This window comes from Electrophorus electricus, chromosome 18, assembly GCF_013358815.1.
Source record: "Electrophorus electricus isolate fEleEle1 chromosome 18, fEleEle1.pri, whole genome shotgun sequence".
NCBI lineage: Eukaryota > Metazoa > Chordata > Actinopteri > Gymnotiformes > Gymnotidae > Electrophorus > Electrophorus electricus.
In genome coordinates this window covers 11325940-11349889 of record NC_049552.1, presented here as the reverse complement: position 1 = coordinate 11349889, position 23950 = coordinate 11325940, and the positions used below count along the sequence as shown (strand labels likewise).

Sequence of the window (23950 nt, the reverse complement as noted above, 5' to 3'; positions counted from 1 at the left end):
CATGTAGTTTGATAGGCTTCACTATAGCTTTCACAGAAACTGGACATCACCATGAAATTCATGGCTTGTAGGACGAATCATTCAAGTTATGTAAAACAAAAATGGTCTTATTTAATGCATCATGATAACGATAAACCAAGATAAACACAACTGAAAAACTTGTCACATTCTGCCTCATTTGTGAGATTGGTGTTAAAATACTGAGTCTTACTTTACTTTGGAAATGTTGGACTCTTCTTGGCAAAGGTAATAGTCAAATGAGCTACTTTACTTAGTTACTTTACTTTATTGTCATGTTGCCAACACAAGTGCCCAGAAATAATGAAATGTTTAGGCATCACTTCCTGTACATAACACTATCACATACAAAAACATCAATCCCTACGCAAAGCCAACATACATAAATCAACCAGCATTCATCCCTATTTACTTTTTATCTTTCTAATAACATGGGGATAAAAACTCTTTCTAAACCTTGTAGTTCTAAAATAGTGACCTCTTTCCTGATTGTACAAGAGAAAACCTAAAAGTTTGTCAGGATATTTTATGCTCTGATCAAAGAGTGTGTGGCCCGAGTGGTGGCCCGAGTGCTGCAGGGCGAGGGGCAGGACGTACAGACTCCAACGTCTGGCATGTACATTTATTAACATTTAACATATAACACTAACGACACTCACAAGAATCGCACACGATAAAAACAAACAAGAAACGATCAACATTAAATACGAACGATAAACACGTATACATGTTACACGAATGAACATAATGTTTAACATCACCATTGAACATTTACACACCACATTGAACATTGACATAGGCTAACATTGACACGTTACAGTAACAATGACCAACGACACTGCATTCCCTGACATGGGTTTACATACACACAAACAAACGAGGTGCAGGTGTGTGCAGGCGTGGCCACAAACAATGGTCCTCCTACTGCACGTAGCTGGCCAAACCATGTGCCTTGCGGGAGGTGAGCGTTCTGTGACAATAAATGCTGTCTAACTGTGAAAATTGTGAAGTAGTCCTTATTTCAGCTGTACGTATAGTTCTGTATTTCATAACTGTACATTAATAATCCATAGTAGTCATCTAATGTGTAATTATTGGCTCTATGCTTCATTTGTGTTTAAATAATTGCCAGTCTACCTGCCTGCCAATTAGGGGCTCAAAAATAAGAGCCAAATTCATTATAGATTTTTGGTTAATATAGTGCTGTTTCCTTTTACTAGAATTGTACCAATTACCCAAGTTTATGTATACTTGGCAATAGCTTATGTGTCTTTGTCTTGCCCCAGTTGTCAATCATCCAAAGAACCACCAGTCACACTTCACAACCACTCCTCCATTCCCAATCACCTTTTTATTAGTAATCACCTGTACCTGTTCCTCATTCCATGTACTTCTATTTAAGTCCCACAGGTGCCCATCTTTGCCTCTACAGACATCTTCTCAAGCTGTTACTTGTCTGTGGTTGATGCTGTTTATCCATGTGTTTGCTGTTGGTGCCTCTATTAATTCCTTTTGCCCTGCTTTTGGACTTTTCATTAAAATCTGCTCTTTGTTACACTGACTCACATCTCGCTCTGTGCATGCAACAATGCTTAAAGCATTTTGTTTAGGTATGAATGTACATGTGCTGTACAAAAAAAAAAAGTTTTTTTGTTTTTTTGTTTTGTTGGAAGAGCAGCAATGTGGACAGCAAGTTGAACAAACAATAAGCTTTTGACCATTAGCCAAATCCATGAATTGCTGCTTGAGCTGTCTAGTCCGGCTGAATCAAATGGTGCTACTGTGAGCATTATTCTTGATGTAGTAGAAGACTTTGAATGAAAAGAAAAACATGATTATTCCAGCCGTTTTTGTGAGTTCCTTCATTGCTGCTAGACTGTATTTGGAGTTTTGCTGCACTCGAAGAATAAAAGTTGCTTGATGGAACCTTAAGGACACTGATGACACATTGCTCTCAAAGATACAGAAAAGCAATCGGATTCTGAAATTTGTGGCACGCTAATGCTAATTATTAGCATGGAATGCTAATTAGAAGGATTCCATTTCCTGTGCATTCCCTTTCCTGTGGCAAAGACTCCAATTCGGAATTTATTTTTATCCCAGGGGACTCCAAAGCAAACAGCCATGACATGCACGTAACTGTCCATAGTTTACCATCCATCAGACTTTTAGCCCTTGGGCCAGTGGTTAAGACCACATGCATAACCCATGAGATTTTTGCTGAGAGTCTGAGATGCATTTTATTAATATGTCTGTGATCAAACCAAAAACATTACAGGGTGTGACTCATAAATTAAGAGAAAGATTGCAGACATACTCCCTGAATTGTGGCACAGTGAATTTGGAGGAAACTGATGAAGTGGGTTGCCTGGGCCTACCAGGGGAACAATTTATATTCTTCTCCCTAGAATCAGGCCTTCATACGTGGCCAGGGCATAGCTATACATTTGACTTGATATTCTGTTTATGTTTAGCAGTCTGGCTGTACATACCTCCCAAGCATAGTTTTACACAACTGTAATATAGCAGAACATGCCATATAATAATAATGTAATAGAATCGTGGCAAGGGTGTAGAGCACTATGTATATTTTCACTATGTGAAAAAATTACAAAAAATACTGAAACATTTCAATAGAAAGCTGTTAGAAATGAACAAGATAATCACAGAGGCCAGAATTCATGTGACTACACAAAAAGGCCTCCTTTTGGGAAAACGGCATTATGTTTATCACCAATTACCCATTTGCTCAAATAAGAGCCTTTATGAACATGGGTCATAGCTGACAATAGTTGCTGTAATTTGCAGACTTCACTGTCGGTTCAGCCCTTTTGTGGACAGTCTGTTAGGGCTAAGGCCATTCATCTCCCTCTTCCACGTTCAGTTACATCAGATTGCAAAGCACTCCAAATACGATGCAGGCTAAGAAGCAGCTGACAGGGAGAAAATTACAGACCGCACTGAGTAATGGTAGCATCTGCCTTCCTGCTCTGGGCACACACCGTTCTAACCCACTGATCTAAGACCAGTGTCAAGAGTGGAAATTCTGGCCTGCTGCTCCCCCTCAGCCTGATTTATAATTTACCTCCAGCCAGTCAGAATCTCTAACCCACTGTCCATTGTGCTCGCAGAAGTTCTGCAAATGCAAACTTTTCTGTTGGAAAATTTACCCAAGGCAAATGGCTTCAGTCAACAAAAACACATAGGTTATTCTTCAGTCCATCATATATCATTTTGACAGCTCTCAGGTAATTTATCTCTTAAGTGATAAATAGATTATCTCTGAAATGTATTTTAATAATATATACACTATGCACTACAATGAAAAGTTGCATGAAGTTCGAAAAGGACATCACATGTTTTATGGGTGGACCGACTTTTAATGATGAAACCCTGTAACCTGGAAACTGTGAAGAACACATTCTACACAGTACCAAAAAACACTGCCCTCATAAACACAAACTGACATGTCACTGGGCATCCCCACATAGGTCTAAACTCTAGTCAATATTACATCCTATCAGTGTTCATGTGCATGCAGTTTCAATTTTTTTTAATTAATTAATTAAAACTTTTTTAACAGACAGCAGAACTCTGACTGAAATTTTGAACCCACCTAGTCAAAAAATTGTCATAATCTCCCCTGCATGGTAGCTTTTCAGGTGGTCTGAAAGACTGCAGTTTCCAACAGTGATACCTTTCATGGTATTCACTGCAGTTACCTCTGCAGATTGCTCTCAATTTTCATCACCCCAGGCTTGGACAGGAAGCCATCATGGACATTTCTTCCTAATGACTCTCTGTAGTACCTTCCTAAACTGTACTTTGTCATTAGTTGTTTTTTTGGTTTTTTTTTAGCCAGAGCATGTTGGCCAAAAGCAACCTTCACCACACAGTATTAAAGTACCTAAATGTAAAACCTGACTTGTGTCTTTTAGGAAACAGTTGTCTGTGGTTGATACTGTTTATCCATTTGTTTGCTGTTGGTGCCTCTATTAATTCCTTTTGCCCTGCTTTTGGACTTTTCATTAAAATCTGCTCTTTGTTACACTGACTCACATCTCGCTCTGTGCAAGCAACATGTTAAAGCATTTTGTTTAGGTATGAATGTACATGTGCTGTACAAAAAAAGTTGTTTTTTTTTGTTGTTGTTGGAAGAGCAGCAATTTGGACAGCAAGTTGGACAAACAATAAGCTTTTGACCATTAGCCAAATCTGTGAACTGCTGCTTGAGCTGTCTAGTCCGGCTGAATCAAATGATGCTACAGTGAGCATTATTCTTGATGAAGTAGAAGACTTTGAATTAATGAAAAACATGATTATTCCAGTCGTTTTTGTGAGTACCTTCATTGCTGCTAGATTGTATTTGGAGTTTTCCTTCACACAAAGAATAAAAGTTGCTTGATGGAACCTTAAGGACACTGATGACACATTGCTGTCAAAGCTACAGAAAAGCAATATGATTCTGTAATTTTAGGAAACAATTCTTTGCCTTACAGACCAATTCATGTACTGTGAAATACATTTTTGTGATCTTGCTTCACCATCATCTAAATTATTAACAAAGGTTAACTTTTAACAGTCATCTCCAGCTCTAACTATTAACTAACTAATCCTTCCCCCATCACAAAACACCACCAAGGGTGAAAGCTAGCATGTGCTTCCTCCAACCCACAGGTAGCCAGTCAGCACATCTTTTCAAACTGCTACCAACACAACGTCACAGGACAACTCACTGGATGGACTGAAAGAGTGCACCAGCCCTGCCACTCCAACAAGCAGACTCCCAGATTGGATGGCACGGCACTGAGGGAGGAGCCATCCCTCCCACCTGGAATGCAAGGCCAATTATGGCCAGGAGATTGAGCCTATCAAGGCATCTGGCATCACCGAAGATCACCTTTTATTTTTTATCTGTCAAACCAATGCGAAAGCTGTGACAGGCCGCATTGAAAGTGAAAGGTGAAAGGTGAAAGAACACAACTTCTGGAATTAAGCATTCGGGAGACGAAGCATGAACGGACATGATTTCATTATCTAAGGGCCAGGTGTGAAAAGCCCAGGGGAGCTGCTGTGGCACTGTCTGCACAAGGTTAACACAATTACATGGATATGATTTCCAGTGCAGAGAGCAAGTTCAAGCAGAGGTCACAGCCAGACCACCAGGCTGAGCTTTTGTGCAGTGATTTTGTTTGCTTTATGACTGTTATTTCAGTCATATAGCACAATCAACTGTCAAGTTACAATGCATCAACATAAAACTATAGAATGGAAATTATGCATTAAAAATATTGAAATCACATCAGTGACTTATTTACATGAGAATATCTGCATTAGAGGTCTTAATTACGTCCTTTGCTGGATCAATGGCATGTATTAGCATGGAGATAATTCCACAATGGACTGACTGGTCATTTAAAAGGGATATATTAAGAGCAATTTTTTCACAATATGCACTGTGTGGTTATATTTGAAAGGTCCCACATAGGATTAGTACAGAAAAAGGCACATATTTGAACACACACACACACACACACAGTTGTCTGCAACCCTTCTCTCCCTAGCTTTCACACATTTCCCCTTAATCTACTTACCCACAGTCACACCGCTACCAACTCAAGTAAGATTACATGAAAAATTAAATGTCATTCTCATTCAAGCCATCTAATTTCTCCAACCAGCTCTCAAACAATGCAGGGTTATTAGAGGAACCAGTGTTCTTATTAGCATGCAGTACTAATACTATCCTAAAGCAGTCTGGACCACTGTGATGGACAATATGACGGGGTCTCTCACACTGACTCTGGATGCCTTTTAAACCTTTTTTGTAAGTGAACTGACAAAGAAAAGTTGTGATAGCTTGCCTTGTAAAGTAACACTTTTTTTTAAGTTAGGAACAGTGAAAAAAAGCTGACAAGTAAGATATCTTACTCAATTTTTCATTGTGTCACCAATTCCATAACAAATGTAGATTATAAATTCAGATTATTCTTCTGAAGTGGAAATTTGAACAAAAAGATCCTAGACAACTTAATTTACATATATTTACATAAATATGTGCCACAGTCTCATAAAAATCATAAGAATTCAAATTCACATGACCTATGTCATATGACAAAAGCCAGGGGTTTGTTTGACAGGTGTAACTTTTCTTATTCTGTTCATTCATAGAAAATGCAACACATTCACTGTTATTTCTTTGAATTCTGTATGAGATCAACCAAACATTTTGGACTGAGACCTGCTGAGTTTCCCCATGCCATCTTTAAATGCTTTTACTCTGATAGCAGATAAAGTTTCAAATATCACCATAGACCGAGAATTGTCTCCTGGAGAGACACTCTTCTCTGAAGTTTAGAATCAACCTTTGAGGACACTGAGGACACTGACTGCATGAATATGGTGTTAGATTTGCCTTGGGACCAAACTCTGCAAGAAAGTATGTCTCGATGAGGGATAGAGAACAATGACATATACATTAGCATTAAAATTTGCAGCAACTTGGTTTGAAGAAACTAACTTGGTTTGAAAACTCAGTTATACCACTATGAACCAAAGTCTTATAGTTCTTTCTCAGCTTTCCCCAACAGAAGTTGGTGTTTTGGTTCTGATTCCTGATATCTGATTGTTTAGATGCTTTTTAAGATACGTCATGTGAATAAATTCCCTGTACTGTTACAGTGTTGTTACAGAGATAAATCACATTACAGAAAGTTATGTTTAGCAGCTATTCTATTCATTTATAAGGATATAACTTACTACTTCTTGGTAGCAGTTTGTCATCAAATGTATTAGTCCTAAAGTCTTTACAATATTAAACAGTGTAACTCTGTAGTGATTTTGTACACATTAATAACACATTTTAATAACATCTATGAAGGTCATGGTTACAAAAACATTTGAGTTTTATCCTAGATAAAGGTAACAAAAATGGAATTATACAAATTTAACTATCAAAATGAGGTTTTAATAGAATTAAAATATACTGTGAGCATTCTGATGCAATAACTAAAAATGTTATGTTCTGAAAGTACAAAAGCTCAGTCTCCCACCCTAGACGGTACCCAGTCAGACCCCACAGATCACACACACCTTCACTTCCTCAGTCCCAATCATCTATTTATTGAATCGTCTCTATTATCTGTCCATTGTTTATCTCCACAGTTTCCTGACTCCAGTGCTTTGCACTGATGGTCCTTAGCCTTCCCATTAGATGTCACCAGGCCTGCTCCTATCATATCTGCTGGGAATTGCCTTTGCTTTGTGGTCTTTTTGTCTACAAATTATCTCTGAGCTTGCCACTCGTGCCTCACTCCTGACTTACAAATGTCGCACTCAGTTGTTTGTGAATAGCCTTATGAACTATGTCAAGTTCAGAAATAAATGCTTCCCTGTTACTTATGATTATTGATAAAATTATCAAAATAACCACAGTAAATGAATTTTAATAATTACAGCTACATACTGTAAGAGGAGCATGTAATAGATAGTTGCTAAACTCAAAATTCAAAATGAGAGAGCCGTCTATAACAGGTGTTTTCAGCTCTACTCCTTGGGAGCCACTGCCACTGATCCAACTCACTGAGTTACTGATCAAGACCTGGATCAGATTGATTAGGGTACTGAAGAACACCACACAACTGGAGCTGAAAGCCCCTGATCTGGAGATTCATCATCAATTCCAGACATCTGTGTGGTTTTGGCTGCTTTTAAGACAAGTCTCCAACTTCATCTGAAAACCCACGTCGGTAAGCCCTACATGCCAGTCTGATTAGAACAAAGCACGGCAAAACGCAAAGTGTTAGCGTGACAGAGATCTTATGATTGTGCTTGCTTTATTTCTTGGGCATTTCCTACTAAGTAAAAATATGTTTGAACCTTGAAAATACTTTTTACTTTTGATTTAGAATTAGATCAAAATAATTAACATTATGTTTATAGTTTTAAGCTTTCATGTTATTTTTAAATACATTTATGACTATATTAAGTAATATTGTATCAGTATTATATATTAATATATCATACATTTGAACATATTATTACCAGAATTATGGGCTTGACAAACCACCAGTTCAGGACAGGCAGAATCTTACTTTTTTTTTAAAAGGCAAAAATGTTCCACAAATAGAAGCATGTACAAAAATAAAATTCCAAACTACTTTGCCTGGGACTGTGTTAGAGAAGGTGGCCAAGAAGTCTCTCCCTGGGGTGTGTGTGAAAAAGGGCAGGCAAAAAGTTAGCCAAGAAATCTTTCACGATGAGGAGTGGTGGGGTGGGGTGGTGGATCTGTGGATTGTGGCAAACAGTCATGGACTGGAATCACTGGAAAAAAACTTGCTGAATCCTCCTAGAAAGTACCACCACTGTTACCATAGTCCAGCTACATGCAAACTTCACTATAAACTGCAGCAACAGCAATAATATCCAAAGGACCTGAAGGAGATACGAGATTGACCTAAGTTCAAAGAAATGTACTGGGTAAAGACCCAAGACTTGTGGGCTCAAGTCCAAAGAATGGCCTCGATGTGTAGGTCTGGTCCTGGAAAAACACAGGCACAATGCTATCATCTCACAGCTGTCGTCTTCTAAACTGATGCCATTAATTCCAAGTTCCAGGGCTGAAGTGATAGCCATGTAATTTGGCTGGGTGGATTTTCATGAGTAAAAACAAGAAACTATCACTGGGACAGAGGATTCTGAGCATCACATGAAGGTCACATTACCATCATAAGACCACCATGCTTTCTCCCAAGCAAAACAACATGGTTAAAACCTCAAGTCTAACATATCACAAGCAAAATGAAAAAGCATGTAAAATTAAAATGGAATGTATACTAATGTATACAGAGAATGAGATATTATTTACAGTAATATCAGTGGAAGAGCTACATTCACTGCCATTTTAGTTCTGATGAATGTTACAGAAACACTGTTTGATAAGCGATCTGCATCACTCTTCCCCTGACTTCTGTCTAACTGCTGCGTGCTAGACTACTGTGATGTCCCTGCCCTGAATTACCAGGGCAGATAGACAACAGAGTGTCCTTTCAGATCCAAGAACAGCTGTTAATCACACAGGCCTAACGACTACTCTATGCTATTTATAGATATGAACTGAGCAAGACAGATACACAAGGACATAGCGAACGGTGAGTCTTCTTTTGTGAAGCATGATACGCATGCCCTCTCCTCCGAAAACATCATGGTTCATAGGACATGAACAAACACAGGCCATATGTCATGTTAAACTAGAAGTAGAAAATTGCGCGTAACGAATAGGGCGACTTGTTCCTCTCTTTGTACTGGACCACAACAAGCACCAAACGAGTTAATAGGTAGATGTATTCAGGTTGGCATTTTCCTAAGGTTGTGGACACATCTGTCCACAACCTCAGGCACCACTAACCCCAGTAACTAAATGGGACAACACTGTCCAAATATAACCAAGAACAGTCTTAATGTACATATGTTTAGGTACAGGAAGTGAATCGTTTATTTTAATGCTAAGAATGGCTGTAAATGTTCTCACTAAAACAGAAAGTGAAATCGGGGCACACTCCATCTTTCCTTAGTAACCCATATTCAAATGTCGTCGGGGCTACCGGTATCTGTCTCCTGATAAAAATTTAATAAGACGGTAAATCAAGAAGACGCCATGACTTCCAAACAAAGGCTACATTCAGTGTGTATTTGTGTGTACTCCAACTACAGAGGAAAAACCACCCAAAGATCCTCGACGCTCATATTTCAAATTAAGCACAACTGCCAATAACAGTTGTTTGGTGAGGGTAAACTTACTTAGAACTTGGGGCGAATCTGTACCCGATTGTTCTCGTGAAGTTTCACGGATCAGTTGATCCTAATTAAATGAGATCTGTTTTCCACATTGTCAGAAGGAAACTGCTGAGCGCAACACCCCCCCCCCCCCCCTTCCCCAAATTCGAGTACAGATCTGCGGGAGATCTAGGCCATAGACAGGTATGTTTGCTATCAGAATCTATTTGAAACAGCAGAGTGTTATGCTCATTGCGCTCTAACAGGCACATAAAATGTTCAAAGTCAGCGCAAGACATCATGTCGTATTTGCACTGAGCGTATGCGGCAGCCGCTTTCTCAAAGATCTTATGATAGATTGTACTCAGCAAATCACAAGAAGGCTGAGCATATGGATACAAAGCCTCGGCGATCCGTGGGACATTGTGGAAGAAAGGCTCTTTCAAATATTTCAAAGAAGGTTTTGATTACTGAGTTATATAGTAGGATAACAGAAAACGATGGGACCGTTTAGCAAAGGACAAAAACCTCTGTTGATGGACTTACCTTACATATCCAGGCCATCGTAAACGTGAATGTATAGCTTACAGTACCCCAATGTCTGTCTACGGACGAAAACACAGACAGTCTGTGGTGTTTATTCGCTTATGCATGTGCGCTACGAAGGTCCGACGACACGGAGAAAGCGAGGCATTTTCCTCAATATTGTAGCGTCCCGTTATTCCTTCCCCTTTTCCAAAGAGCCTCGGTTGACGTTCACTCCTACTGGCTGATACCTTCGGCAGTACCGCCTCTCGCGTCACGTCACCGTATGAATCTTGATTCTAGAGCGATTCTAGAGTGTTGCATGGCCCATGCACAGATGGTATGACTGAACTTTGTAATAAATTTGTAAACTGCTGTAAATTCTAGGGTATGCTCCCAAATGAACCTACTCAGATATCTCGGCTTCTTTATATATTGTTTCAAACTTACATCCAGTTTTTTTATTAAACAGTAAGCAGACTCACTAAATGTATAGAAAGAATTATAGGAAATGTATAGAAAACTACGCAGACTAACTAAATTTATAGAAAGAATTATAGAAAAATTATAGAAAACGAGCTTATGGAAAATAAGTGTTGCTTTGATTAATGTTGCTTTGATTGCCTTTGTGCAGGCCTGATTTAATTGATCCCCATTTAATTTCACTGTGAATTTGTGTACCAATTCCCTATTTAGGTAAGTCCAGCTATCAAATAAACCTGGACCTTGCTTTGCAAAACTCTTCACAAATAATGGTAAGATGATCAATGCATCTGTTCTCTATTACCAGTATAGTGAACTATAGGTTAAATTGCAGTGGAGGGTCAGTGGAGGATCATTTTGGTTGTGTTTGAGATGACCTCACATGTGCAGAAATATGTAAAATTTCATGCAAGGTATGGTTTAGTAAATCTTAAGCGAAGAGTAACAATCTTTATATTGTTCAGCAAAAACATTTTGAATTATGTTGTTTTGTACCTCTATAAACACTAAAGTATGTACTGTATTGAACACTGAGGGCAGCAACCACACCCCTGTCTCAAACCCAGGTCAGGGAGCACATCTCAGCACTTACCACAATCCATGTGTCCCTCACATGTCCACTCTTCAACCAAGGTCACACCTTTGCCCTCACCAGGGGCTCACATTGGGCATCACACCAAGCATGCTGAGGAAAGGTGCAAAGAAGCAAGCATGGCAGCTCAACTCTGGCTCTTAGTGTAGGCAAATTTCACACTGTGTCATGTTTGTGCTGTAGGATCCATGTTTTGTGAGTCTGCAATACAAACACACCATAATGTGAAATGAAAACCAAACACAGTAATCCAACACATGAGGTTAGTACATTTTATTACAATAAATGCAATTCGTTCTTTCAAACATAAATCAAACTTCTAAAATTACATCTTTCTGGGAAAGGCCAATTTAGTTTTTGGTCTGCTCTAATGTCGTTGCTTCCACATGTCATATATATTTAAACAACAATTGTCTAATTTGATTGAATAGATAAAACACTAGTTTCATTCTAAACAGTTTTCTATATTTGTACAAAGAAATAAAAAATTGAGTGATCTTGAGATTATTGAAGGACTCCCAAACATTAGCCTTCAGCACAGCTGTTTCTGTAATGTTGGCGACCATATTAGAGCAATGTGGGAATGCTCAAATACTGTTCTGATATTAATGATGCTAACTTGAGGCCAGTGTAAAGGGAAGTCAATAATTTTCTCTTCAAAGACAGTAGGCCTCTGTAAAACCACACAGCATTAGCCATGTTCAAAGAGTTTGAAATGGATTAAAATATATATAGTTTTCTAATTTTTATATAGTTTATATATCATTTTTGTGCGTATAATTTGTGCTGAAGGATAATGTTTGGGAGTCTTCAATTCAAACACAGTGGAAAATGTAGTGGAAACTGAATGGTGAAAATGTTGTATTGAGAAAATACAGCTTTAATAATGTTGAATCCTACATAACAACATAGAGAATTCAAGACTCATTTGTAGGGAATAGGGTGTACTCCAGTTCAGAAAAGAAAGAGAAGACAAGAGCCAAGCATTAATCTTGAAGTAGGATAATACAAAGCATCAGACAGAGGGATCCTGTGGGAATAAACAGGAAACGGTGAAATGGGTTACAGGTGTGTGCAATGATTAGTAAGAGGGTGACTGGAACAAGGGAAGTGATTGGGAGCTGTGACTGGAGGAGAAGCATGCGTGTGCTTGTTTTGGTATCACCTGGGGCATGACAATGCGTTAACTTTAATGTATGCACTAAACCTTCATCCATACTGTCACGGTTAGTCCCTCCCAGCTTCCATGTTCCATGGTTTCCCAGTCTTGTGTGTTTTGGTTCCATCCCGCAGTTTCCTTTTCCACACTTGTTCCTTGTTTCTAGTCTTGATTAAGTTAATGTATTTAAAGCCTGTCTTGTTCCCATTGTCCTTGCTGTTCATTGGCTGTTTGAATGACTGATTGTCTGTTTGGATGTCTTTGAAAACCTGTGTCTGTCTGTATGGATGTAGGTTTGTACTCCATGTATTTTTGTTTATCCTAGCCTTCGTCTTTCTTAGCTTCTGAGTTTTTCCTAGTCTCTGTTATAGCCTGCTTCCCCTGTTTGCCTTTGTGTGATTTGGTTTGTTTATCATGTATCCCCGTACTCTACGCATTGGCTCGATGACCCTGGTCCGTTATAATGATTCTGAATCTGGATTTGCCCCAAATAAATCTCGCTCTTCTCCGTACTTGCGTCCGCCTACTTACCGCTTACCGTTACACATACATCCTTGGTCAAGGCAAGTGAAGCAATGGTAGATGAACACAACCACAGAAAACTCTTACAACCTGAATACAACATTTTGCATAACATTTCATTTTAAAGGTTGATTGAATAGGAAGACTCCTTAGTGAAATCTGTATAAACATCTGCTAATCAGAACACTCACAAATAAATTGCCTAAAATATAGTAATATGATAAGCTACCATACAAAATAAAAGACCTGTGTGAGTCTATTTATGTGAAGTAGAGGAGTCTCATTACTTCAGTAAAGGTAATCCCTATTAGAAGACTTTTCTGTCTCACTTTCTGACACTTCTAAAGTGTTGCATAAACTATTAGAGGTTCAACAGGAGGAAAACTATATGGGTGTAATAAAGTTCCACAAGTTCTCAAGAGGATTTGGCTCTGGTAACAAGACAATGAGAAAGTCCCAGTTGACCTCTGGCCCACTGACAGAAACCTGGGTTCAGGTAGTTTACAGACCACAATGCCAGTCTTCATGGGCTTAGAGCTCGATTCTGAATGACTGTGACCTTTTGAGGTTAGTAATTCCGACGTTCTAAAACCACTACAATGCCTTTCCAGACATGCATGCTCCCTAGGTATGCCTCCAAGTTACTTCTGAAAGTTTCGGCTTTGCTCGTGACCTTTACACCCTGCTGTCTTTTCAGGTGGATTTGGCAGAAAACCAATTTGCTTATACTCCTAGGATAGGGCAACACTCATTCTGAGAGTAATTCACCATTAATTGCATAGAACACAGGGTAATTCAGTTCAATTCATATGTTCGTATGTTTACGTACAGCTCAGAAGCTTCCTCTGAGCCCCGGAGAAGGAGGTGTTTATTTAGAGGGGTTCATAAGAATAACTGACAGTGTGACATAGATCAGGGTGTGTTTGCACATTGTAATGTCCTAGGATATGTCAAACAACATGGCTATGAGATGAGTACTTTCCTCAACCAAGTGAAGTAACACCTAGAAAGCATGCATCTGTAACTGAAACTTCAACAGAGCACTAGGAATACACAGCTTTTTCCTGATTTTACAAAGATGAAAAATGTGTGTGGCTGTTCCATTTTTTTGGTAGAAAGAAACAAATAAAGAGAAAAAAAGGTTATCCAACACTGACAGTCTAGAAATACTTAAGCTGTCAAAGTAAAGGATGTGTTTTACAGGAAATAAAACACATGGGGTAAAAACAGCAGTCAAGCCTTCTCTTATTTGTACCACATATTTCTGATGACCAGTATTTAATTCAGCTGTATGAAGCAGCTGTGAGAATGCACAATGTGGTTTGATAACTGAGCCTTTGATTCGCAGATGTGAATAAAACAGCACTGGATTCTGAATGCAGGGTCACTGCAGCATCTCTGATAGTAACCTCCTTAAAGCATCCAGCATCTGGAGCAATGATAAAGAGGGGAACATTTAATTGCATAAGGATTACGAGACTGTCCTCTTTTGAAGCATCAGCAGACTGACAAGCACTGGAGCATGGTTTAACAGAGAGGCAGCATTTCTTGGAAAACATGGAACAGTCCAGTGCTATCAGTTACATCATAAGAAAGTACTGAAGTACTAAAATATAGCAAAAGACTTAGCTCAAGCTTCTTTCAGGGGACCGCTTCCAGATACAAAGCATTGTTGTCTGTAAATAATTAGATTCTTCTATATGAAAAAAAACACAGAAATCAGAATTTCTAAATATCAGTATATCAAAACATGGAATGAATTGTGTCAAATCCTAGATAACTGTGGTTCCCAAAGATACACTATAAAACCTAAAATGACATTTTAATAAAAATATGGTAATACAACTGAAACAATCCTAAATACTTTGGAGTCACTTAAGCTAACACTAACACTAACAATGAATAAACTGTCGTATAATAATTAACATTCTTAGTAAAAGTATTTTTGTGCATATACTTGAGCAAAGGTGAATTTATTTGAACATATTATGTAAACTATTTTTTCTGAAAATCCTTTCTGGGCTATTACAAAACAAAACAAAAAACCATAGTAACAAGTAACGGGGTTGACTTATGTTATGCAAGATTTTGTGTTACTCAGATAGTTATCCCATGTTATTAAAACACAGCACACAACATTTAAGGAAGAGTGCCTTGAAAACTTGTGAGAAACTAATATTAAGCAAAATCTCTGCCTAGACATTTAAATTGAGGTCTAGGTATTGTAATCATTTAGTCATTAATTGAAATGCATGCATTTTGTTCTGACATTGCTGTGTGCAGTACATAACTATAGTGCTGAACGGTGATTTTCTGGAAGTGGTTTTTTTTTTTTAGGTACCCATTCATCTGTACTCTTTTGCAGTTTACTAAGTAAAACTATGTACCAAAATGACAATTTGATTTGCTTACATTAGACTACATTACATTACATTATATTAGATTAAATTAGAACAATGACTGCACTGAGCTCTGTATTGAAAAACAGGTCTTTTAGTCTCCATCATATGTTTGTATGACACATACTTGTTACCTCGCAGCTAATATGAAATTATAGAATTCCAGCTATGTGGCAGGGGTGGAAAAATACACTAGATACATTAAACAAATTGCCACCTACCTACTAGCTGGAAAATATCATATTTTAAAGAGAGGGCCTGTATCTTTAACTGTGCCGCCATACAGCTGTCCTGTTGGTGTCACTTATTTGTATATTGGAGCGGAGTTATCTCCTCCAGTCTAATCTAATCTGTCTTCCTCTAATTACCTTGCTTCAGGCATACCTGAACATATCATCACCAAATTAGTATGATGTAAAAGCTATCTACTACATGAATTACAAGGTGCTCTTTTTAGTTGTAACATTTCTGCAGGTAGATGTTTGGGCTCCATAAAGTAACTCCATAAAGTAATCTCTCTGCAGACTACAGATGGGATGGCCATGTATTTGAGTGTACCTGATGAGTGTGTTTTTGAGTCCACATATGAACTAACCCTAACTGTAATCCTAGCTGTAGAGTAAAATACATGTCTGTGTCTCCTCAGATGGTGATGCTAGCTCGACCCTGAAAGAGAATTCCTGCTTCTCTCCCCTTCGGATCAGCCTGACCACCATGGACCCTCCTGCTGTACCTGACTGGCTTATCTGCACATTACACCTTCTCTCCTAAAAAGATCTAAAACTGTTCTTGATTTCTGTAAAAGTGCTGTACAAATACATTTGAATTGAATTGAAGATGTCTGTTTATGAACTCAAAGAAACAGGCCCACGCATTTCATGCCCAGGACATGCTTACATTTCCATGTATGAACTCACAGACACATCAACTTATATTCTATACATGGACTCAAACACACGCTCACTGGTCTACAGTCTGCAGAGACACTTTGTAGAGTATTCTGGTGAGTGTAAATATAGCATTTTAGGCAGGCTAATATAATTCTCCTTAGGAACTACATTACTTAAATAATAGGCCTATTGCTCTGTAGTTTTAAGTAAAATGGACAATAAATGTAAGTGGACAATAAATGCAGTTAGTACAATTTATTTGATTTATTAAATTTACACAACAGTAAATGTGTTATTAATACTCAGTTGAGGAAAATATTGATGATCAAATGGTTTGAGTTACGTTGGTTTCCTCAAATCACTTGAGTTCACTTTCAATGTACAAACATACATTTTTAAGAATAATTTGTAAGAGCAGAGGATTCACCTGTAGAAGAGACTAGGATCTCCCTGTACATACAGGAGCCCAGAGGTCTTCCTCCTCTCCTTAGTAAGATGATTTGCCCAGGGCACCCCAAAATAAACAGGTCCAGTGAGGGGTGTTATTCCTCCCACTGCCCCATAAATCCAGTGCCCTCATTGTGCCTTTCCTGGCACCTCTGGTTCCTGCTGGTTTGTGTACTAAAGCCAGTCAGTGCACAGAAGCACAGTGACACTGCAAAACTATTCAGCTTCTAAGACAAGAACAGAAGAGTATTCAGTGGCTCCTTCGTGGTAGGCAGAGAGGAGACGAATGCAGACAGATAAAACTCTATGTTTCCACTGCAGTGGATACTTATTACCTCATCAGCAATGTTCAACCAATCGTGCCTAGACACACGACATCATAGAAATTGCATCAGCCGTGCCTGTTTGGGAAAGTATGAAAGTAGGGATCAGTCAGCAGTCTGTTCTGTTTAGTCAGATAACTGCTGAACCACGGGGCAGTGAGGTTGTCCCAGCGTTAGTTTTTCTGCCATAACGCATGCCGACGTGTATGTGTTCGAAGCACACTACTCTGCATTGATCTACCCATGGTTGTGAAACTAAGGGAACCAGCTAGGTTTGAGGAAAGCATGTGAGTGGAATTATGGAGTGGAGACATTTTTGAGATATCCTGCATTTTATTGGCCACCGCTTTTGTGTTGTTGCAACTCAGAACGTATGCTCTGTGCAGCCTTGAAGAAGACTAGACTACAGTACGAAACAGAACTACACAGTTTGCAGTTAGGCACATAAGCAAAGTCCTCTACTTTGTTGAGAGGGCTTACAGTAGAGCACTACCTTTTATTTTTAAACAGCATATTCCTTCTAAATGATTACTTAGAGGGTGATTAGCACACTGAAAATACTGGCAGGTGATTCTTAACTGGAAAAGGGAGCATTGCTGGATCTTAGAGCTTATACAGGTTATTGTTAAAGCTTCACTTGTCTTACAATGTCAGATTCAGCTGACTGACTACAACTGGGGTCTACAACAGCAGACTTTTAAAAGATATATGGCTGTATTTTACTGCCATCTAGTGTCAGTATACAGCACTGCAACGTTAAGAGAAAGATATAGGTTTACTTCTTCAGGCCCCACAGCCTTTGCTGTTGAATAATAAAGATGTAATTTTGTAAGCCTAGCTTAGATATATGAACATAACTACTTTTATTTAACAGCAGAACAGGAAAGTACCAACAGCACTGGGTCCTGTGTCGAACTCAAGGCCTGGAAGGACAGGACCAGTTTTACTTTGTTCTCTGATAGTATTTGACTCAGGTGTTACATCAGAACACTGAAAATGACAGCAAATAATAAGCTTTTCTTTGACATGACAGCTCCTTCCATGTTGAAGATGTTATTTTAGTGAAACCCATGGACATTGCAACAGAACAGACACAGGACACGTGGGAAGGAAAGACGACTAGCATGCTAATGACCAGTTGTGCAGGGTTCAAAAAGAATCTTGAAGCTGAGATGAATTCTCATAAAGCATGACTTTTCAAAATACTTAGCAAAGCAGACTTTCTCTTTAATCAAATATAGTGGCAACCAGTGAAATCAAATACCATTCCAAATCAAGCCTTGAAGACATAGACCTTTCCTTACAGAAATACAATGTTGAGAAATACAAATGTTACTACACTGATCAAATGTATCAATTCTATACAATTTTAATGCTTTTTTTTGTTTATAAATTATGTAAGAAAGATGAAGCCTGTTATAAATCCAGTGTTGATCATCGCATGCAGTCTGTAGACACTCATAATTAATAAGGAATAATTTGAGGATAGGATTCCTAAAAAAACAAATGCATATAATTTTTAAGCTTTAAAGCTCACAGAGACACTCACAGAATATCCTTGAGGGCTGCCCTGCAAAACAGTGCTATGAAGTAAAGTCTTGGCCTACTTATTAAGAATTAAAGCGGCTTAGTGAGTACCATACATTTGCATTAGCTATAATTATCAACCCACCGGAAAAGATGTTACACTACAATAAGAACTTATGCGTGCTGTTTTTGTTTATAACCCCAGCTTCACAAACACCACTCTCCAGTCATGTAATTACTGAACCCTGCCAGTGTCAATACAACATGATTTCTGGCAATATATTTTTTAGTTCTTCCACAGACATTTCAGAATTTGTTCTGTTATGGCCCTTTGAGGTTAAAAACAGCTTTGAACACTCAGAGGATAGAAGCTCTCAAACTGCAATTACTAATCAAGATTATAAAACCTTTGGAATTATCTGGGTTTATCACCAAATACAGGATCAGACTACCAAAATGATGTTTCTTGGGGTTTTTGCCAGGCACATCCAATCCACTTCTAAAATGGAATACCTGAGTGTAATTAATGCAACTGTGCAATTGTTATGTTGATTGGATACTCTAAAATGAATTTGAGCTGTGGGTGGTGCTGTCCTGGCCTTAACCGCCTCCCCTTCCCCTGCACCTGTTGCAGTCCCCCAGGGAGGCTGTGGTTTCCCATAGAGAATACACTGTGCACAAATTGGCTGCCACTTTTCATTGGTGTGTAAAACCTATATATATATATATATATATATATATATATATATATATATATATATATATATATATATATATATATATATATATATATATATATGAAAACCATATGAATGTAAATAATAATAATAATAATAATAATAAGTTGCTTAACTGAAACGACATGAGAGCTTAATAAGCAAATGTATTTCTTGCTCCCATGCACAATATTGCACACCACTGTCCTCAGCAAATATCAGATAATTACTGACCAAAAAAGTCCCATCAGCTCAAAACAGGGGTTGCTACTGTCTATAAATGAGTTGCTCAGCTTTCTCTTGAGGTTCAGCAGAGCAAGGGACCACAAAACACATTTTCATACTGAACATCTCCAAACACACTGAAGCACAATACATTTTCATAAAGTTCTAATTGAAACAAATACAGTGCAAAGGTAAATAACATGATATAAGGATTTATTGAACCAGAATAATGGAATGCTTGTACAAATAATGAGCGAGTCAAAACATATTCCAAACAAGGAAAATAAAGGGACAAATGTGTTTTGATGTCAGCATTCATAAGATACAGAACAGCTTGAAAAAAAGAATTGAAGAGGTGTCGGTCAGTGGGCTTCAAGCGCTGGGAGCATACTGCATTACAAGTCTGTCAAACTCATTCTCCTGTGAGGGGCGTAAGCAAGCGAATTATTAAAATGGCACATCAAGAACACGATAATTACCATTAAGTCAATGGTTATAATCCACTGGGAAAATGGTAATAACATGGAGTGTGCAGGATTACTATTTACCCAGTGGTTGTAATCATGGGCATTATTGAGGTACAACTAGATGCGATCCCTTCCCCTCCCAGCAATGATAACGAATAATTTTCTTCTTTGCAATAATTTCTTTTATGATTTTCAAATATTAAACAAATTTTATAGATTAAATTCTCTCACCTTAACAAGGTAATCCTTAATAAAAGGATGTGACTTGTGGGCATCTTTTAGCTGAGACAAATAACGATTTGTAACCTGTAGAGAGACAGAAGAAAAAGAAGGTGAGAGAGGCTGTTTGTTCACAACAAAAAATTATTCAGGAAAAAAAAAAAGTCCCACAGAGCCAAAAAAGCCTTTATCTATTTAAGATATACACAGCATTACTCACAGACTTCAGCAGACTATCACAAGTGATGTGAGCTCCATGGAGAAAAAACAAGTGCAAACTTACCTCGGGAGGCTTGCCCAGGTGCTGCGTCAACACAATTAAGTTAATGAGTGTTTCAGGGTGGCTGCTGTCCTGTGATGGATGCAAAAGAGCTTCATGAGTGGGATTTAAGAGAATATAAGCACATGTCAGCCTGTTGATGTCTGGCCTCTGTTTATCTGATGTGCAGTTCATCATCATACACAGTAGAATAGAGGTACAGAATACCACAGCTGACCGCCACACCATCAACAGGTGTGGACTAGGATACTGTCAGGCAGCCCAAACGTAGATATGAGCAACTGAGGGTTAAGGGCCTTGCGATTCCCCTGCCCAAACACTCCTGATTCAAATCTGAAGTTCATTACCAGGTTGAGTAGCTGCACAAGAGCAGGGAAATTGTGTGAGGGAAATCACTAAACTATGTCGGACTACGGCCGCCAACGGCCATTAGTGGGCGTCCCTGTGCTTTAAAGCCTCTCACTTTGTCCAGTGCGTCCTGCAGGACAGACTCGGCCTCATCCCATTTGTTCTGGGCCATGTGGCAGGCAGCCTGGCCGTTCAGAAGGATCAGAGTTGGCGAGTACTTGTCAGCCATTTCTTGGAAGATGTAGAAGGCATCCTGCAGTTTCTCTCCACCCTACACATAAAGAAGAACAGGAGAAACAAAAATAAAAGACATCTGAATCTCAAAAAACAATGGCTTTATACAAACTGGGATTGAACAAATTTATGGAGACTATGTGGAAAGCAAAAACAAGAGACTTTAGGTGTTGAGTGTTGAGTAAGTGTGCAAGTCTTGCAGTGTATTCTGTAGGCACAATGATGCTCACAGTGGCGAGGTTGACCCAGGCGGTGGCCAGCTGCGTCAGGGTAGCGTCCTCATCCTGTTCCTGCATCTTTTTCAGCTCTTTCCTATGTAGCCATTAACCCACCCAATACACAATAGCAACGTCAAGCCATATATACAAATGACCAGTTTTACATGACACAATCATAGGGCATAATAAGCTAAATATCAGACTGTTGACTCTAGAGGGTTGGCTCTGACATGCAATACATGCAATTTTACACTGGACTAGGAGGCCATGATTGCGTACCTTGCCATGTCCACTCTGTCCAGCTTGAGAAGAATCTGAACAGTCATTGCCATGCTGAATTACACAAAACGAAACAGCAAACATGTGAAAGACCACAAAACAATGGACGAGCTATGACATTAAATGTTAATGGTGCAAGAGCATGTCAGGTAGGTGTGCACTGACCACTCGAGGCTGTCCCCCTGATGCAGGGCACGCAATGCTGCATCCGTGTTCATCTCGTGTAGATAGATGGAGGCAGCCATCAGCAGGAACGTGGTGTTGGACGCATCCACACTCTTGCTCATCTTCTTGTCCAACTCTGCCACGATTGCATCCCTGCGGAGAGTGTGCCGCGTCACGACCGATCTAACCGCACAGCCGCCCATGAAGTGCATGCACACAGCCTGGCACTCCCCAGAAATCGCACCGAAATGTAATAACTGTGGGGTTAACATTAGCCTGTTTCACAAAGTCTGCCTTTTGTGTTTTGCTGATGTCAGTTGCAATTCCTGTGCACACGATTACAGCTGGATGTTGCTTTCATGTTTTAGTAAACCACAGGCAGTTGGGAAAGTTACTTTTAAAATGTTTTTGACTGCAGATTACACAATACATGCACTTAATTGTAATTTGTAACATATTCCATTAGTTTACTAAAAGTGAGTAAAGTATTGAATTACCTTGGATTAAGAGAAAACATTACGAAGTACATTTAAGGGCAAATATTCTGTAATCTATAGTCGAATACATTTTTAAAAGTAACCTTCCCAACACTGCCCACAGATAACAACAGGATCCTACTTTACCACTTTTCCCAATTAATAATAACAAAACAAAATAGTGAAAGAAAGGTGTCTGCCCAAACAACAGAAAAAGCTCAGTTCCTGATTTATGTCTCCTCCTTTAAAAACAACAACAACAACAAAAAAAAAAAAACAAGCCTAATTCACATCAGTCAGTCAGTTTTGCATGAGGCACAAGTGATGTCTGAAAGCATAAGCAATAAGCCAAGCAGAGTTTCCATCACTTCTGGCAAACAGCCTCGACCCTCTCACATTCACTCCTTTATTTATGGATTGTTCCTATTAAATTAAGCTTTCTATTTTTTAAAAAAACTGACCAAGTGCTCATCTGTTGATTTGGTTTGTTTGATTGATTGGCTGGTTGATTGCTGAGGTGTATAGGCACATGCAAACAGAATAGGGGAAAAAAATCAAGCAATACAATAATCTGTGTCACAGCATCAAGCCCCCAGATGGAACTCCCACGTCAGTCTAGCTAGCATTTAGAGTGCACAGCATTTATGAAAGGGTCACACTGGGTTAGATTTAGGGTGCTGACCTTCTTGCCTCATTGGACAGGTAGTCTGCAAACATCCTGACAGCCTTCAGCTCCTCAGAGGAGCTGGCCTTTATGTCATCCAGCACCACTCCGTATTTTCTCTACAGAGTGAGAACAACAAATGGAACTCTAGTCAGTCTTCCTCTTCCATACCCAAAGTAAGTCTGCCTGCTGAAATTTTCCTTATTTTCGGAACTTTTTCATTAGATCTTAATTAAAATAATGTTTTCCTCTTAACTGGGGACATCCGGTCTGTGGATTTTTTAAAAACACAACTGCAAATGAACTTACTTGAGCAATGTATGCCCTGTACAGGAAAAGGTCCTTCTCCAATTCTTTATCTAGTCCTGATGTCTGTAGTATAAAGTGTTATAGACAGTCGGTCATTAAGACAAAAATAAAATAAAATCACAGAACATTATCTTACAGTATGATCTACATTAACGTTACTTCTTCATGACACTGACAGGGCTAGGCTAGCTAGCGATATGTAAGTTAGCTAGCTATCTTAGCTAGCTGCAATTAGCTTATTACCACTACACAACTTATTCTAACAACGTAATGTAAATTATGTATGCAGTAATAAATTAGATACGGCATTTAGGGTAGCTATGTTAGCTAGGCTAGCAAGCCAATTAATCCAAACAATTGCTGTCCAGCTACAAAAAGGTTAGCAATCCTTCTAGTTAGCCAGCTATATAATCTAAATGAATAACAGCAACGCGTTTCCATAACGTTATCTTGTCATTTCAAAACGCTGCACACTTACCTTCACTTTCTGTGCTTCATTAATACAATGTTGATAACTACCAATGTAAAATGCATTTTTAACATCGAACAACTCATCAACCTCTCCCTGCTGTGACGCCATGTTGATTAAGCGTAAGCTTTTTACGCGTCACTCGGGCCACGTCGTCCAATGTTTCGAAGTGACTCATATTGTGAGCCCTCTAGCGGTAACTTGAAAAAGCGCCTCATATGA

The 23950-nt window shown here is 38.8% G+C and overlaps 2 protein-coding genes across 3 annotated transcripts in view; both read right to left on the bottom strand.

The window, feature by feature from the left end:
- Positions 1–10504, bottom strand: part of st6galnac3 (ST6 (alpha-N-acetyl-neuraminyl-2,3-beta-galactosyl-1,3)-N-acetylgalactosaminide alpha-2,6-sialyltransferase 3) — a 49399-nt gene extending 38895 nt beyond the window's left edge. For both annotated transcript variants that reach the window (XM_026998366.2, XM_026998367.2), the window contains exon 1: positions 10339–10504. In XM_026998366.2, the coding sequence (XP_026854167.2) occupies positions 10339–10356 (18 nt within the window). In that variant the 5' untranslated portion in view covers positions 10357–10504. The remainder of the gene's footprint in view (positions 1–10338) is intronic.
- A 9292-nt stretch (positions 10505–19796) lies between these two features.
- Positions 19797–23876, bottom strand: cope (COPI coat complex subunit epsilon). Its single transcript, XM_026998264.2, has 10 exons — positions 23738–23876; positions 23260–23322; positions 22969–23069; positions 21811–21963; positions 21646–21699; positions 21379–21460; positions 21030–21185; positions 20570–20638; positions 20299–20373; positions 19797–20020 (listed from the first exon to the last, which is right to left on the bottom strand). Exons 1-10 carry the CDS (start codon positions 23837–23839, stop codon positions 19973–19975), a joined length of 903 nt encoding a protein of 300 aa, XP_026854065.1. The 5' UTR covers positions 23840–23876; the 3' UTR covers positions 19797–19972.
- Between the last annotated feature and the right edge of the window lie 74 nt (positions 23877–23950).